General features: G+C 41.7%; 1 protein-coding gene across 1 annotated transcript in view; it reads right to left on the bottom strand.

Moving 5' to 3' along the window:
* The window catches only part of DOCK11 (dedicator of cytokinesis 11), a 199,041-nt gene continuing 188,166 nt past the window's right edge, over nucleotides 2,388-13,262 (bottom strand). Inside the window, 5 exon segments of the mRNA XM_021080484.1 lie at nucleotides 2,388-2,858; nucleotides 8,993-9,131; nucleotides 10,793-10,893; nucleotides 11,342-11,532; nucleotides 11,902-12,112. Of these exon segments, the coding sequence (XP_020936143.1) occupies nucleotides 2,736-2,858; nucleotides 8,993-9,131; nucleotides 10,793-10,893; nucleotides 11,342-11,532; nucleotides 11,902-12,112 (765 nt within the window). The 3' untranslated portion in view covers nucleotides 2,388-2,735.

The raw sequence follows: 13,262 nt of genomic DNA, 5'->3' as shown, positions 1-13,262 counted from the left end.
CTAATTCTTTTTATACCTTTGCTCATGCTGTTCCTCCTGCCTAGAAAACCCTCTCATCTTTGAAGGGGTCAATCTTTTGTCCATGAAACCATCCTTGAACACTGCAGTTCACAGTGACCTACCTCGCACTCCTTGAATGTGCTAAGAGCTATCAACAGTGTCCTTCATTTGGCAATGGTCATATCCAACTTTTTTGTCTTATATTGTTAATTCTTTTTTTTTTTTTTGTCTTTTGTCTTTTTGTTGTTGTTGTTGTTGCTATTTCTTTTGGGCCGCTCCCGCGGCATATGGAGGTTCCCAGGCCAGGGGTTGAATCGGAGCTGTAGCCACCGGCCTACGCCAGAGCCACAGCAACGCGGGATCCGAGCCGCATCTGCAACCTACACCACAGCTCACGGCAACGCTGGATCGTTAACCCACTGAGCAAGGGCAGGGATCGAACCTGCAACCTCATGGTTCCTAGTCGGATTCGTTAACCACTGCGCCACGACGGGAACTCCCCCTTTTTTTTTTTTTTTTTTTTTTTTTAGATACAACACCAAAGCCATGGCCCATGAGAGAAATAACTGATTTTTAAATTTAAAACCTCTTCTCTGTGAAAAACATTTTCTTCTTCTTCTTCTTCTTTTTCTTTTTTTTTGTCTTTTTAGGGCTTCACCCATTGGCATATGGAGGTTCCTATGCTAGGGGTCCAATCAGAGCTGTAGCTGCCAGCCTACACCACAGCAACACCAGATCTGAGCCACGTCTGTGACCTACACCACAGTTCTCGGCAACACCGGATCCTTAACCCACTGAGCGAGGCCAGGGATCAAACCTACATCCTCAGGGATGCTAGTCAGATTTGTTTCCACTGAGCCATGATGCAAACCCCTAATTCTTGTATTATTAAATTTTGTGTTGATCTTGCCTCCTCGACTAGACTGCAAGTTCCTTGAGGGCAGGGGCCATCTATTGTACTTTAAAATGTTACCCACAGGCACAATACTGTGCTGGGAGACATGTTAGGGACGAATTATGGACAAAAGAGTGTGAAGTTTCCCCAGGACACCTCATTCTCAGATGGCAGCACTCTTCTCAGAGTCAGCGCTAGTCGACCACTCTTGACACACACACGCCAAATATAAGGACGGCAAAGGTGAAACTAACTCGACAGGTTACTCCAAAGTATCAGGGACCTACAAACGGCCTTTGAAATTTCTGAATCTTCTATTAAAATACAAGATGAACCTTTAATCAATAATTTCATGCTCCCCAAAAGCTTAAAAATGACCTATAAAGAAAAATGGCCAAGCCAGGTGCATAATCTCTATGATTTACTTGATCACAAAGTACTTAAAAAACCAAGGCTCCATCAACCCACTTATATTTCAGTGTCTATCTCGACTTTTTTCCCCACCTATAAAATAGGCTAAACTACATCCAAAAAATAAGTCTAGGACTTAACGTTTACATGAAAGGCAGCCAAAATTCTATGGATAATGCAAGCTAAAAACGTTCTTCCCATCTTGGTTGCTCCTGAATTACTTCAGTCGTCTGAGGTTTCTTCATAGTTAGAGACGTAACCCTTAGCTAGCACTTGCGAAATCTGTGGTGGTTATGTGTCCTGACCCAAGAATGCTGTAACCACCGAGTTCTATCAAGATGCTTGTTAACCTCATAAACTGAAGAAAATAATCGTTACAAAATGCTTATCCTCAGGCTCTGCTGCTAAGGCTTTCAAGTTGCATAGTGTACTGACTGCAAATTCTCAGAGATTTTTTTTTTTTTTTTTTTTTTTTTTTTTTTTTTTTTTTTTTTGGCCACACCTGAGGCATACGGAGGTTCCCAGGCTGGGGGTCATCAAATCGGAGCTGCAGCTGCCAGCCTACACCACAGCCACAGCAACACAGGATCTGAGCCATGTCTGTGACCTACACCACAGCTCACGGCAACGCCGGATCCTTAACCCACTGAGCAAGGCCAGGGATGGAACTCGAGTCCTCATGGATACTAGTCCAGTTCTTAACCTGCTGAGCCAAGATGGGAACTCCTCAGAAGACATTTTGTTTCACTTTTATGGATAGCCTCAGCTGATGAAGCTTTGGCAACAAGTGCTGGGAGCAGGCAAACCTATGTCAGAAGAGCGACCGACTGGACTACCTGACAATACCTAAAGGATCAGTAAGCTTGGTATTCCTCTGTCTATCCTTTCTTTGTGAACTTTGCCCTTTTAAATAATGCTTTTGTTTCCTTAAGCCAGTCTTGACCATTGGTAGGCAATCAGAAGTATTCACATTTGAAGGAAATTTTATCAATTTTTTTCCTCCAAGGATTAGTATGATCATGAGTTTAGCTTCCTGTCAAGAAAAATGCTATGTTCAAAGTATTATTTCCTTCACTTCTAATTACAAATAAGTTTTACCTTTTATTGTGTTCCATTATACAATTTTACATAGTACCATTATTATTTTAAGCAACAATTAAGCAAATCGAATGGATGTTTTTGAGCTCTACTTCTCAGTATATAGATTTACCTAAAAAAGTACAAAGCAAGCACAGTGGTGCAATTTTCCAGGCACTTTCAAGTTGCTTAAATATTTACAAATATGTAAGCACCCTGTTGGAAAGCATGAAAATTTTGGTGTCAGGAAGAAACACTCCATGTACAGCAAATCTTTAAATTTTAACATTTGCACAGCTCCAAATATTCCTGAGAGAGTTCATTCTTGTTGTCACTTTCCATCTGCACGTCTTCATATTTCAGCAGCGTATCTTGGGGAACCATAACCTCTGTCACCCGATGTCCCACTAATTGCACAAAATACATGTAATGTGTTGCTCATCCAGGGGGAATGCATTGTGTCTTCTTGTAATATCTAAAACAAAAGAAATCCCCATGTTTATCATGAAGCAAAACAGCCACTGCCAAAAAAGTATGTGTATATGAAATCACAGGCATATTTCAATTCATCACTGACACTTAGCTATTTCACATGATATAAAGCAGAAAGAGCAAAGAAAAACATTACCGACTCAAGTCTTCAAAGCTGTATTACAAAGGCAGCATATCAAAAAAGCAGAAAAGATCTGGTTACTCATTTAGAAAAACAAAAGGGTGTAAACAGCAAAATTCAATAAAAAGCGAGAGGTGATACAGTCTTTGAAATATTTTTTTAACAGATGGTCATGACAAGAGGCCTAAACAGTGGACTGGTTGATACAATTTACAGATCATCTTCTTATCGTGGTTCCCAGATCACCTGTGGGGCTTTTCAAACATGCAGGTACCCATATTCTCCTTCCCTGGAGACTTGGGAAATAATATTGAGTGAGGAGAAAATGAGTGAATATTTCTAAAGACACACTATAATTGTACAAGTTAATGGATACAAAAGATTCTTCTTGGAAATGAAGAACTCCATCAATAAAAATTTTATATCTCATAAGTATATAAGTATATCCCATAAGTATATAAGCATACATATATTCATATTAGTATAGATATTTTAAAAATACCCATTTTGGGAGTTCCCGTCATGGTACAGTGGTTAAGGAATCCGACTAGGAACCAAGAGGTTGCGGGTTCGGTCCCTGCCCTTGCTCAGTGGGTTAATGATCCGGCGTTGCCGTGAGCTGTGGTGTAGGTTGCAGACGCGGCTCGGATCCCGAGTTGCTGTGGCTGTGGTGTAGGTCGGCGGCTACAGCTCCGATTAAACCCCTAGCCTGGGAACCTCCATATGCCACGGGAGTGGCCCAAAGAAATAGCAAAAAGACAAAAAAAAAAAAAAAAAAAAAGCAAGAAATATCTCATGCCTGGATTAGATGGAAGAAAAGAAGAGCACACACATCACATCCAACTTCTTTACTCAACAGTCCCAACTTAGGTCTCGAGCTTTCAGTACCAGTTTCTCAAGTTGGCTCTGGAAATTCAGCATTAAGCCTGCAAACTGATTTATGGTGGCAGTAATGGGTCCTATCATTTGTGTTGCTACACATCACATCTTGTATAAAGCCCATAATAGAGAAATTTCCTCTTACAAAAATCATAACTCATGACACTGATCTGAAAGCCCAGGAGAGGTTTAAGAGATGACTAATCGATTACCCACACCTGTCAGATCTGACAAGCAGAGAGCATTCACCATGAAGCAAACAGGACAGACCAAACAGACACAACGATAGCCACCACCAACTCTAATTAAGATCTGCAATTAATAGTCTTTTTAAAAATTTATTTTATTTTTTGCTTTTTAGGGTCGCACCCATAGCATATGGAGATTCCCAGGCTAGGTGGTCGAATAGGAGCTACAGCTGCCAGCCTATATCACAGCCATAGCCACACCAGATCCGAGCCATATCTGTGACCTACACCACAGCTCATGGCAACGCCGGATCCTTTACCCATTGAGCGAGGCCAGGGATTGAACTAGCAACCTCATGGTTCCTAGTCGAATTCGTTTCCGCTGCGCCACAACAGGAACTCCTGCAATTACTAGTCTTAACATAATATAAATCCCTCTTAAAAAGTCAAAAGCTTGAAGAGCTTTTGGCATAGTGTAACAGATTGCATTGAAAAAGGCCAAGGAATAGCCCAGCTGTATCTTTTTTGTCAAGTAATCATTTACAGAGCTCAACAGATAATTCACATTTCAGTGCACAACTATATTTTATGTTGTATTATTACCTTTTCCTTTGGGAACTAATGTCTCAAAGTGTATGACCAAAAAAAAAAAAAAAAAAGGCTCTCTTTTATATGAGACTCTAATAGGAAATACTGATTCACAAAAATTCACTATAAAGTCAACATTTGCCCAAAGGAAGGCACACCTGAATATGATTGAGGCCTTATGACAGCACAGCCTGCATCAATATAAACCAATAGAAACTAAGGTTTTTCTTGGTTAGCTATCAGTATATAACATCAAGGGTCTAAAAATATTAGTCTCTAGAACTAAATAAAATAGCCATGATTTATGGAAATTAAAAGAGATAGGTGGGAAATATGACAACAGATTTGTAAAATCCATGCTTTGCATCATCAAAAAAAAGAGATAAAAGGAGTTCCCGTTGTAGCTCAGTGGGTTACAAACGCGACTAGTCTTCATGAGGATGTGGATTCTATTCCTGGACTTGCTCAGTGGGTTAAGGATCCAGCATTGCCCTGAGCTGTGGTGTAGATCGCAGACATGACTTGGATCCGGTGTTGCTGGATCTGATTTGACCCCTAGCCTGGCAGCTTCCATATGCCACAGGTGCGGCCCTAAAAAAGCAAAGCAAAAAAAAAAAAAAAAAAAGAGACAGAGAGAGAGATCAAAGGCCTCAAAACGGAGTCACTTGTGCTAAGCCTACATCACCTCAACGAGACTCAATATCTAACCTAATTTCAGTTTCAGCCTTTTCTAGGCAGGTAATCTTAACCAGTCAAAACTGTGTATGTATGACTTTCAATCTGGAATTACCTGGTTGGCACTAGTGAGGTGGTCCACCTGACAGACCACTGTTGTGCCCAGGGGAAGGTGACCTTGCCTGAAACAATCAGCTCTTTTCTAGAATAACCTCTTTGTCCTCCTTCTACCTGTAAAAGCCCTCCATTTTGTAAAGCTCTATGGAGCTCCTTTCTATCTGCTTGGTGGGATGCTGCCCACTTCGTCAAGCACCAAATAAAGCTGAGATCTTTAAAATTTACTCAGGTGTATTTCGTTGTTTAACAAGGGCAAAACGAACTTTATAAAACGACTACTCTAAATGTCTTGATCACAGTAATAGCAGCAAATCGAATAATTTGCTTTCAATTTGAATAATTTAGAGGTCAAGGCTAGGTCATACAGTTGCATGCAAAGCATATCATTGTAATATAATACACGTTGGCTTAACATGATGTAATTGTTTTATATCTTTTGTGAAGGAGGAGTTTTTGCTGTCTTTTCCTAAGGACTGTGGAGAACAGCAAGGCAGAAGCCGGACAGTTTCTGGGAACAAATTATGTCGTCTATTCGATCAAAGCATACTCCAGAACAGGGATGGTGAAGAGGGGTGTACCCCCCACCCACTGTAATCATGGGCCGAGCTTGAGATACAGACAGTAAAGGAAGCGGAATGACCCCCTACCTGCCTCCTCCTCATCACCTGGCTACTGCGGGAAGGAGGCAAAAAGGGGCCTCTGCAGACAGCAGCCAAGGTATGTCTCGGAACAGTTTCCACTCGGTCCTAAGCGGGCTAACAGAGGTAAAGAGGGCAGAAAGAAGAAATAGAACACTGATTCCAGACTCCTCAGGCCGACCAGATTCCCAGCCATGACAACGGGAGAGTAGGCGTCTCATCGAACAGATGGGATGATGCAAGGCTGATGGACTGGCTTTTCCACACTGAGATGACAATGGTTAGAAAACGAGACTCCTGGAGTTCCCATCGTGGCTCAGTGGTTAGAGAATCCAATTAGGAACCATGAGGTTCCCTGGCCTCGCTCAGTGGGTTAAGGATCCGGCATTGCCATGAGCTGTGGTTTAGGTTGCAGACGTGGCTTGGATCCCGCGTTGCTGTGGCTGTGGTGTAGGCCGGTGGCTACAGCTCTGACTCGACCCCTAGCCTGGGAACCTCCATATGCCGTGGGAGCGGCCCAAGAAATGGCAAAAAAAGACAAAAAAAAAAAAAAAAGAAAAAAAGAAAACGAGACTCCTGGTCACTCGGTGTGAATGTGGGCTAATTATACCTAAAATTTCCCAAGTCCTTTCTAAGAGAAAGCATACAAGATCAATTCCAGGAGGCAGAGCTTGCTTCGGAGTCTCCTAGCTTTTGGTTTCCTCAAAATGTCTCTTCTCTCCTCCATCGTTACACTGCAGCTCTTTGGGTACTGACTACTGGCGGCCGAGTGCTAGGTACCTCCTTTGTGTGATGGTCTCACAGAGGGGACTGCCTTCAAGCAATCACTGAAACGCAGAGAGCAGGACAGAGGACGAACCAGCGCTAAGAACACATTCTCTAAATGGTTGTGGTCTCCGGAGGAGACAGTTTGGGGGTGGGGGGGTGTGCTTGGGTTATGGGGTGGAAATCCTGTGAAACTGGATTGTTACGGTCATTACGTAACTACAGATGTGATAAATTTATTTGAGTAATAAAAAAATAAATTAAAAAAATAAAATAAATGGTCGTAATCATCCTTGTTTCTTTTAAGGAGTCTTCACTGCATTTAAAATTTTTTGCTTGTTTGTTTTTATCTGTGCCCACGGCATGCAGAAGTTCCTGGGCGAGGGATAGAACACACGCCACAGCAGTGACCCAGGGCACGGATGTGACAACACCCCTGTGCCACCAGGGAACTCTCCGCCACACACACCAATGAAAAGAAAAAAGGGAGTTCCTGCCGTGGCTCAGGGGTTAACGAACCCAACTAGGATCCATGAGGATGCAGGTTTGATCCCTGACCTCGCTGAGTGGGTTAAGGATCCGGCGTTGCCGTGAGCTGTGGCGTAGACCAGAAGCCGTAGCTCCGATTCGACTCCTACCCTAGGAACCTCCATATGCCGTGGGCGTGGCCCTAAAAAGACAATAGACAAAGAAAAAATGAGTTTGAAGAGTTTCTAAAGCAATTATTTCTTATTGAGTGTTTTCTTTAGTAAGGGAATGAAGGAGACTTTATGATAAGCTTAATAGACTCAGGCACCGAGGGAACCAGAACATCACACTGTGACTTTTATGACGGTGCTGAAGATGTTAAAAGACTTTGGTGGCAATCCAGATACAGAGTGGGTTGTAATCACAGATTTTAGGACCTCAGTGTAGGAATGACGTTTACCAGGATAATCCAGAAGTAATCTGGCTTTAAGGTAAGAAGGTATATAAAAGCCATACCACCTGATTATGACATCATTTCAACTCTAAGTGGTGAGCTGATCTTCTATATTTTTCAGATTGTGTTTTTACTAAGTTATCTGTAATTGTCAATCATGCTCAGTCATAGATTAAAATGCTAGGTTTTATGAAAATAGTTTTGCAGGCTGCATGGGGACTAAGCCAATTCTCAAATTTTGGAAATTCTTCAGGATCTCACCTAAACGAGAGTATAGTGGTCCCTTGGTATCCTTCAAGGATTAGTTCCAGGACCACTGCCCCCTGTACCTCCAACCCTGCCCATGGATACCAAAGTCTGTGGAAGTGGGAGTTCCCGTCATGGTTCAGCAGAAATGAATCTGACTGGCATCCATGAGGACAAAGGTTCGATCCCTGGCCTTGCTCAGTGGGTTAAGGATCCGGTGTTGCAGTGAGCTGTGATGTAGGTCGAAGACGTGGCTGGGATCTGGCATTGCCGTGGCTGTGGCTGGCAGCTACAGCTCTGATTTGACCCCTAGCCTGGGAACTTCCACATGCCGTGGGTGTGGCCCTAAAACCCCCCAAATCTGTGGATGCTCAAGACCTTTATATAAAATGGCACCGTATTTACATATAACCGATGCACTTCCTCTCCTATACTTTAAGTCATCTCTAGATTATTTACAATAATGAATACTATGCAAATGTGATGTAAATAATGGCCTGTGTGCAGCAAATTCCAAGTTTTACTTTTCGGAACTTCCTGGAATTTTTTTTCAAAAATTTTCAACTCGCAGTTGGTTGGATCTATAGATGCAGAACCTGTGAATATGAAGGGCCAACTGTACCTAGATTCTTAGAACCAGGAGAGGGATATTCACTTAGGGATCTGGCTGCCGAGGGCCCTTTTACTTCTCTAGGGCCCTTCTTGAGAGACTCTTAGCCACGTTCACAGTAGATCAACTCAGACATGCTCAGCTACTCACTTCTAACGGCACAAAGAACAAAATGGCTTATTACTGACAATCGCTTCAGCAAGCGCTTCAAATTTGATTTGCATTACATCACTTAAATGATGAAAGAAAACAGGAGCACATTTTAAAATAACAGACTAATTTCCACACATTTCAAATCCATAGGTTGGCTAAGGAACACTTTTGGGATCCCAGGTCATGTTTTCATTTTCAACCACTGTAATACTTGCCTGCTCATGAATAATGTCAGACAATTCTTTCACCATGTCTCTGAAATTTGACTTTAGCCCTTCATGGTACTCAACTTGATCCTCTTTAATTAGCCGCTCATTGAGCTCCAGTGCAATGCTGCATGCTTGGATGAACTTCCTACGGATGAAGATCAAAGATAAAGTTTTTGTTATGTGCTCCTAGAAAATCTCACGGGTGATTTAATACTTACTTTAACCACGGCTTGCCTGGAAGGGAGATTAGAATCCTCTGTTTTTACCCTGTGCTTTTGCTAATGACATTCCCTAAATCTGAAATATCTTTCCCGTCTTTCTCCTCTGGTCTCTTACCTCCTTCAAAACATGGCTCAAAACACACACCCTCTAGGAAGCCTACTTGCTCAGTCATTTACTTGATATGCTCTCAGCTAAAGTTGTGCTAACGATAATTTACATCTGTAGATAACATCATTCATTCAAAAAAATTTATTTAGGGCTAACTATGTACCCAGTACAGTGCTGGGTACTGTAGATAGAAAGTATCTGTCCTGGACTGGTAAGAGTGGGGATAGAGAATTGATGACATCATAAAAGCATTTTTTTCATCATTTCATGTGTTTACATTTAATGTCCATACTTAAATTTTCATGACTTTTTTTTTTCTTTTCTTTTCTAGGGCCGCACCTGTTACATATGGAGGTTCCCAGGCTAAACGTTGAATCAGGGCTGTAGCTGCTGGCCTCCGCCACAGCCACAGCAACGCCAGATCTGAGCCGCGTCTGCGACCCACACCACAGCTCACGGCAACGCCGGATCCCTAACCCACTGAGCGAGGCCAGGGATCGAACCCACAATCTCATGGTTCCTAGTCGGATTCGTTCACCACTGAGCCACAACGGGAACTCCTTAATGTCCATACTTAGAACATAGGTCTTAGGGGACAAAGTACCTCACTGCCCATTTGTTTTGTATCCCTGTCATAGCAACTAACAGAATCTTATTGTACATGCCAGGTATTACTAGATCCTGAATTACTGTTACTGACTACTGGTTACCGTGTAACCTGAAACGGTTGATAACACAGAGATAGGAAAAGTCAATGTCAGAAGCAAATGAGTAGATAAGTCATTATCTTTCTCCTTAGTCTATTTTACTCATCTCTCTCTCTCTTATTCAGAAGGTAACCTCTTTTTATATATGAAACAGGTTTTTTTCTAATGTAAGACCATTCAGACATGCCTTAGCTTAGAGGGCTGCTCAATCCAGACAAGACATCACATGCTCCAGACTGGCAGAAATTAAGAACATGGGATAGGATCAAGTCTATCCAACCCTTCCTATCCCAGATGGTCTGAAAAGCTGTAACATGAGGTCCATCAGGCAACGGAGCAAATCGTGTCAGGAATGAAGGCTTGTGTTTGTGTCACAATATCCAAAGCAAAAAAATCGCGTTGGCATATTTCATCTCTTTGGTCACTAGTAATTGGTTCAAGCTCTGCAGCAAGAGAGAGATCACACATTTCCTCACTACTTAGAGTACCACTAGAAGGTCACTTCAATGCTGTAAAAGAGAACAGAGAATATCCCTTTTTGGAGGGTCATTATTTGGTCAATATTTTTGTATCTTTTAAGAAGAAAATAGAGGAGTTCTCTTGTGGAACAGTTGGTTAAGGATCCAGCGTTGTCACTGCAGTGGTTCGGGTCACTGCTCTACGTGGGTTCCATCCCTGGCCTGAGAACTTCCACATGCCATGGGTATGCCGAAGAGGAAGAAGAAGAAAATGGAAGAGAAGTCTAATCCGAAAACTACAAAGCACTTACCTAAACATGTCTTTCAACTCATTTACTTTCTTAGGTGGATACTTGCTAGCTTGACTATCATTTAAGAACGCCCTTGCATAAGCTAAGGGACCTGCATTTACCTAAATTACAAAAGGAGAAAAACGAGAGAATTGTTAGAAGGCCATCAAGAAGTAATTTCTGCATTTGTAATCTTAAAAAAAAAAACCCGATATATTAAAAATCCACATTGAGAAACGTATTTACTATTTTTTACTGTAAATTTATTGGAAAAAGATTAACCAAAGCAAATCATCTGCAAAGATGATAGTCTAATAAGTTAGTTAATAATTTCTCACATGTAAATGTAGGACTCGGCTATAGTCAAAGGGATTTCTTTCAAAGTCCTCTGATATAAAACAAAATTTATAGAAAGTAAATATAACTTCTTTGTTGAGTTTATTAAAAATAATGGACAGGTTTTTGCACTCGAGAAGAGTATAACACACAATTACCCTGAGTGCTTGCTCTGTGCCTTTATGAAAGAGGAATATCAAGAAACATTTAATACATGTTTAGCAACCAACATACCTGCACTGAAACACAGCCCTGCAATTTAAGTTGGAGCTGAATCATGTCCACATCAGCAGAAGAACAAAGCTTTTGCAGTTCTGCAGTTTTATCTTTTATTTCATCAGTAGCGACATCAATCGGCTTTAAGTTAATCTGCTGTTCGTAGCTTATAGGAATCCTCTTCTTCACGTATGGGAACGAGTTTGAAGCTATTAAATGTTAAGATTGAACAAATGAGTTTTTCAGATTGCAAATTCAAATTCGAGGAAAAATATGTTATGCTTAATTCTCCCGATGTCTTCTCTAGAAAATACCTTAGGAGAGCAATTAGACACTGAGAAAGACACTCAGGACTGAGGGAGAAATTCTTTTTATGAGATACCTCAGAGCAATTATGAGTTACACATGGGAAAACAACGGTTTATAATGTAGCCTTGTTTGTGCAAGCTAGCGACTGAACAGCAGTACAATGGATGACTGACATTTCAGTTACATTTTCCTGCTGACCTGCTGTTACTTGTGTATCAAAAAAAAAAAAGACCATATCAAACAAAGAAGTCATGCCAAGTCCTACTTACTAGTCAAGATCGTACGGCGTTTGCACTGTTCTTCTATACAACCTTGTTTTTTGCCTGATAGTGTATAAGGAGCCTCAAAAACAAATCTGTTGATATTATGGTTTCTTTCAAACTCAGTCTTTCTTTCTGTGAGTTCTTTGTCATCAAAGTAGGGCTTCACATAAGTGACTTGGATATGAGCATATTTGGGATCAAGCTCTTTGACATTTACCTGTAAAGTAAAACAAAGTTTTGTTTTTTATTCAACAGAAGGGAAAAGGGTGTGCAGGTGACCTACTAAATCCGTGGAAATCGACTGAGGAACACTGTCATTGCATACACTGTGAATTGACTATGCACTTGAAAAAGGTCTTTGCTTTTTAGGGCCAAACCTGCGGCATATGGAGGTTCCCAGGCTAGGGGTCGAGTTGGAGCTACAGCTGCCGGCTACACCACAGCCACAGCAATGTGGGATCCAAGCCTCGTCTGTGACCTATACCATGGCTCACGGCAACGCCGGATCCTTAACCCACTGAGCAAGGCCAGGGAGGCCAGGGATCAAATCCACATCCTCACGGATGCTAGTTGGATTTATTTCCACTGCGCTGCCACGATGGGAACTCCTGCTCTTTTTTTAAAGACCACTTCCTCCTGATTATAAAGAAGTTACAGGAACCTATTTGGAGTTTATGGAAATGCAGGCAGAAAATAAAACCTGTAATGCTAACACTCAGCAATGACCATTATTCACACGCACAGATATTTCTTTCCAATCTTTGTTTCTATGCCATATATTTACAAAGGTGATTGTGCTGAACATTGTTTTATAATCTGACTCCTTAAAATATAGTAAAATGGCTAACTACATTTGAATTCCATCTCAATAAAAATATATTATAGAGAGGATCCTGAGAAGACGGCAGAGCACCAGAAATCTTTCTACAGAGATGACGGTTACACTGGCAGAATCTGTCTGATGTAACTATTTGGACCTCTAAGAATTTCTTGAAGACTTGCAACTTCCAGGGGAAGGCTTGGATGGAAAATTGCAGTTAATTTTGATTTTGGTCAATTTTAGCTCTTGGCACTGCCCATGCCTCACCCTTAAGTACAATGGCAGGCACTTATGCACATGTTTCTGGAACAGCTCTCAGGGGACCCAGGATGAACAAGAAGGACTCAGTCTTCCAAATATTGGGAGTCTGTGCTATGACCGCTGGTTGTGGCTTCTGATCACTAGTATCCACGAGGATGTGGATTTGATCCCTGGCCTTGCTCCGTGGGTTAGGGATCTGGCTGTGGTGTAGGCTGGCAGCTACAGCTCCGATTTGACCTCTAGCCTGGGAATTTTCATATGCCATGGCTGCAGCCCTTACAAAAAA

Source organism: Sus scrofa, chromosome X, assembly GCF_000003025.6.
Source record: "Sus scrofa isolate TJ Tabasco breed Duroc chromosome X, Sscrofa11.1, whole genome shotgun sequence".
Lineage (NCBI taxonomy): Eukaryota > Metazoa > Chordata > Mammalia > Artiodactyla > Suidae > Sus > Sus scrofa.
This window is presented reverse-complemented; position numbering and strand designations above follow the sequence as displayed.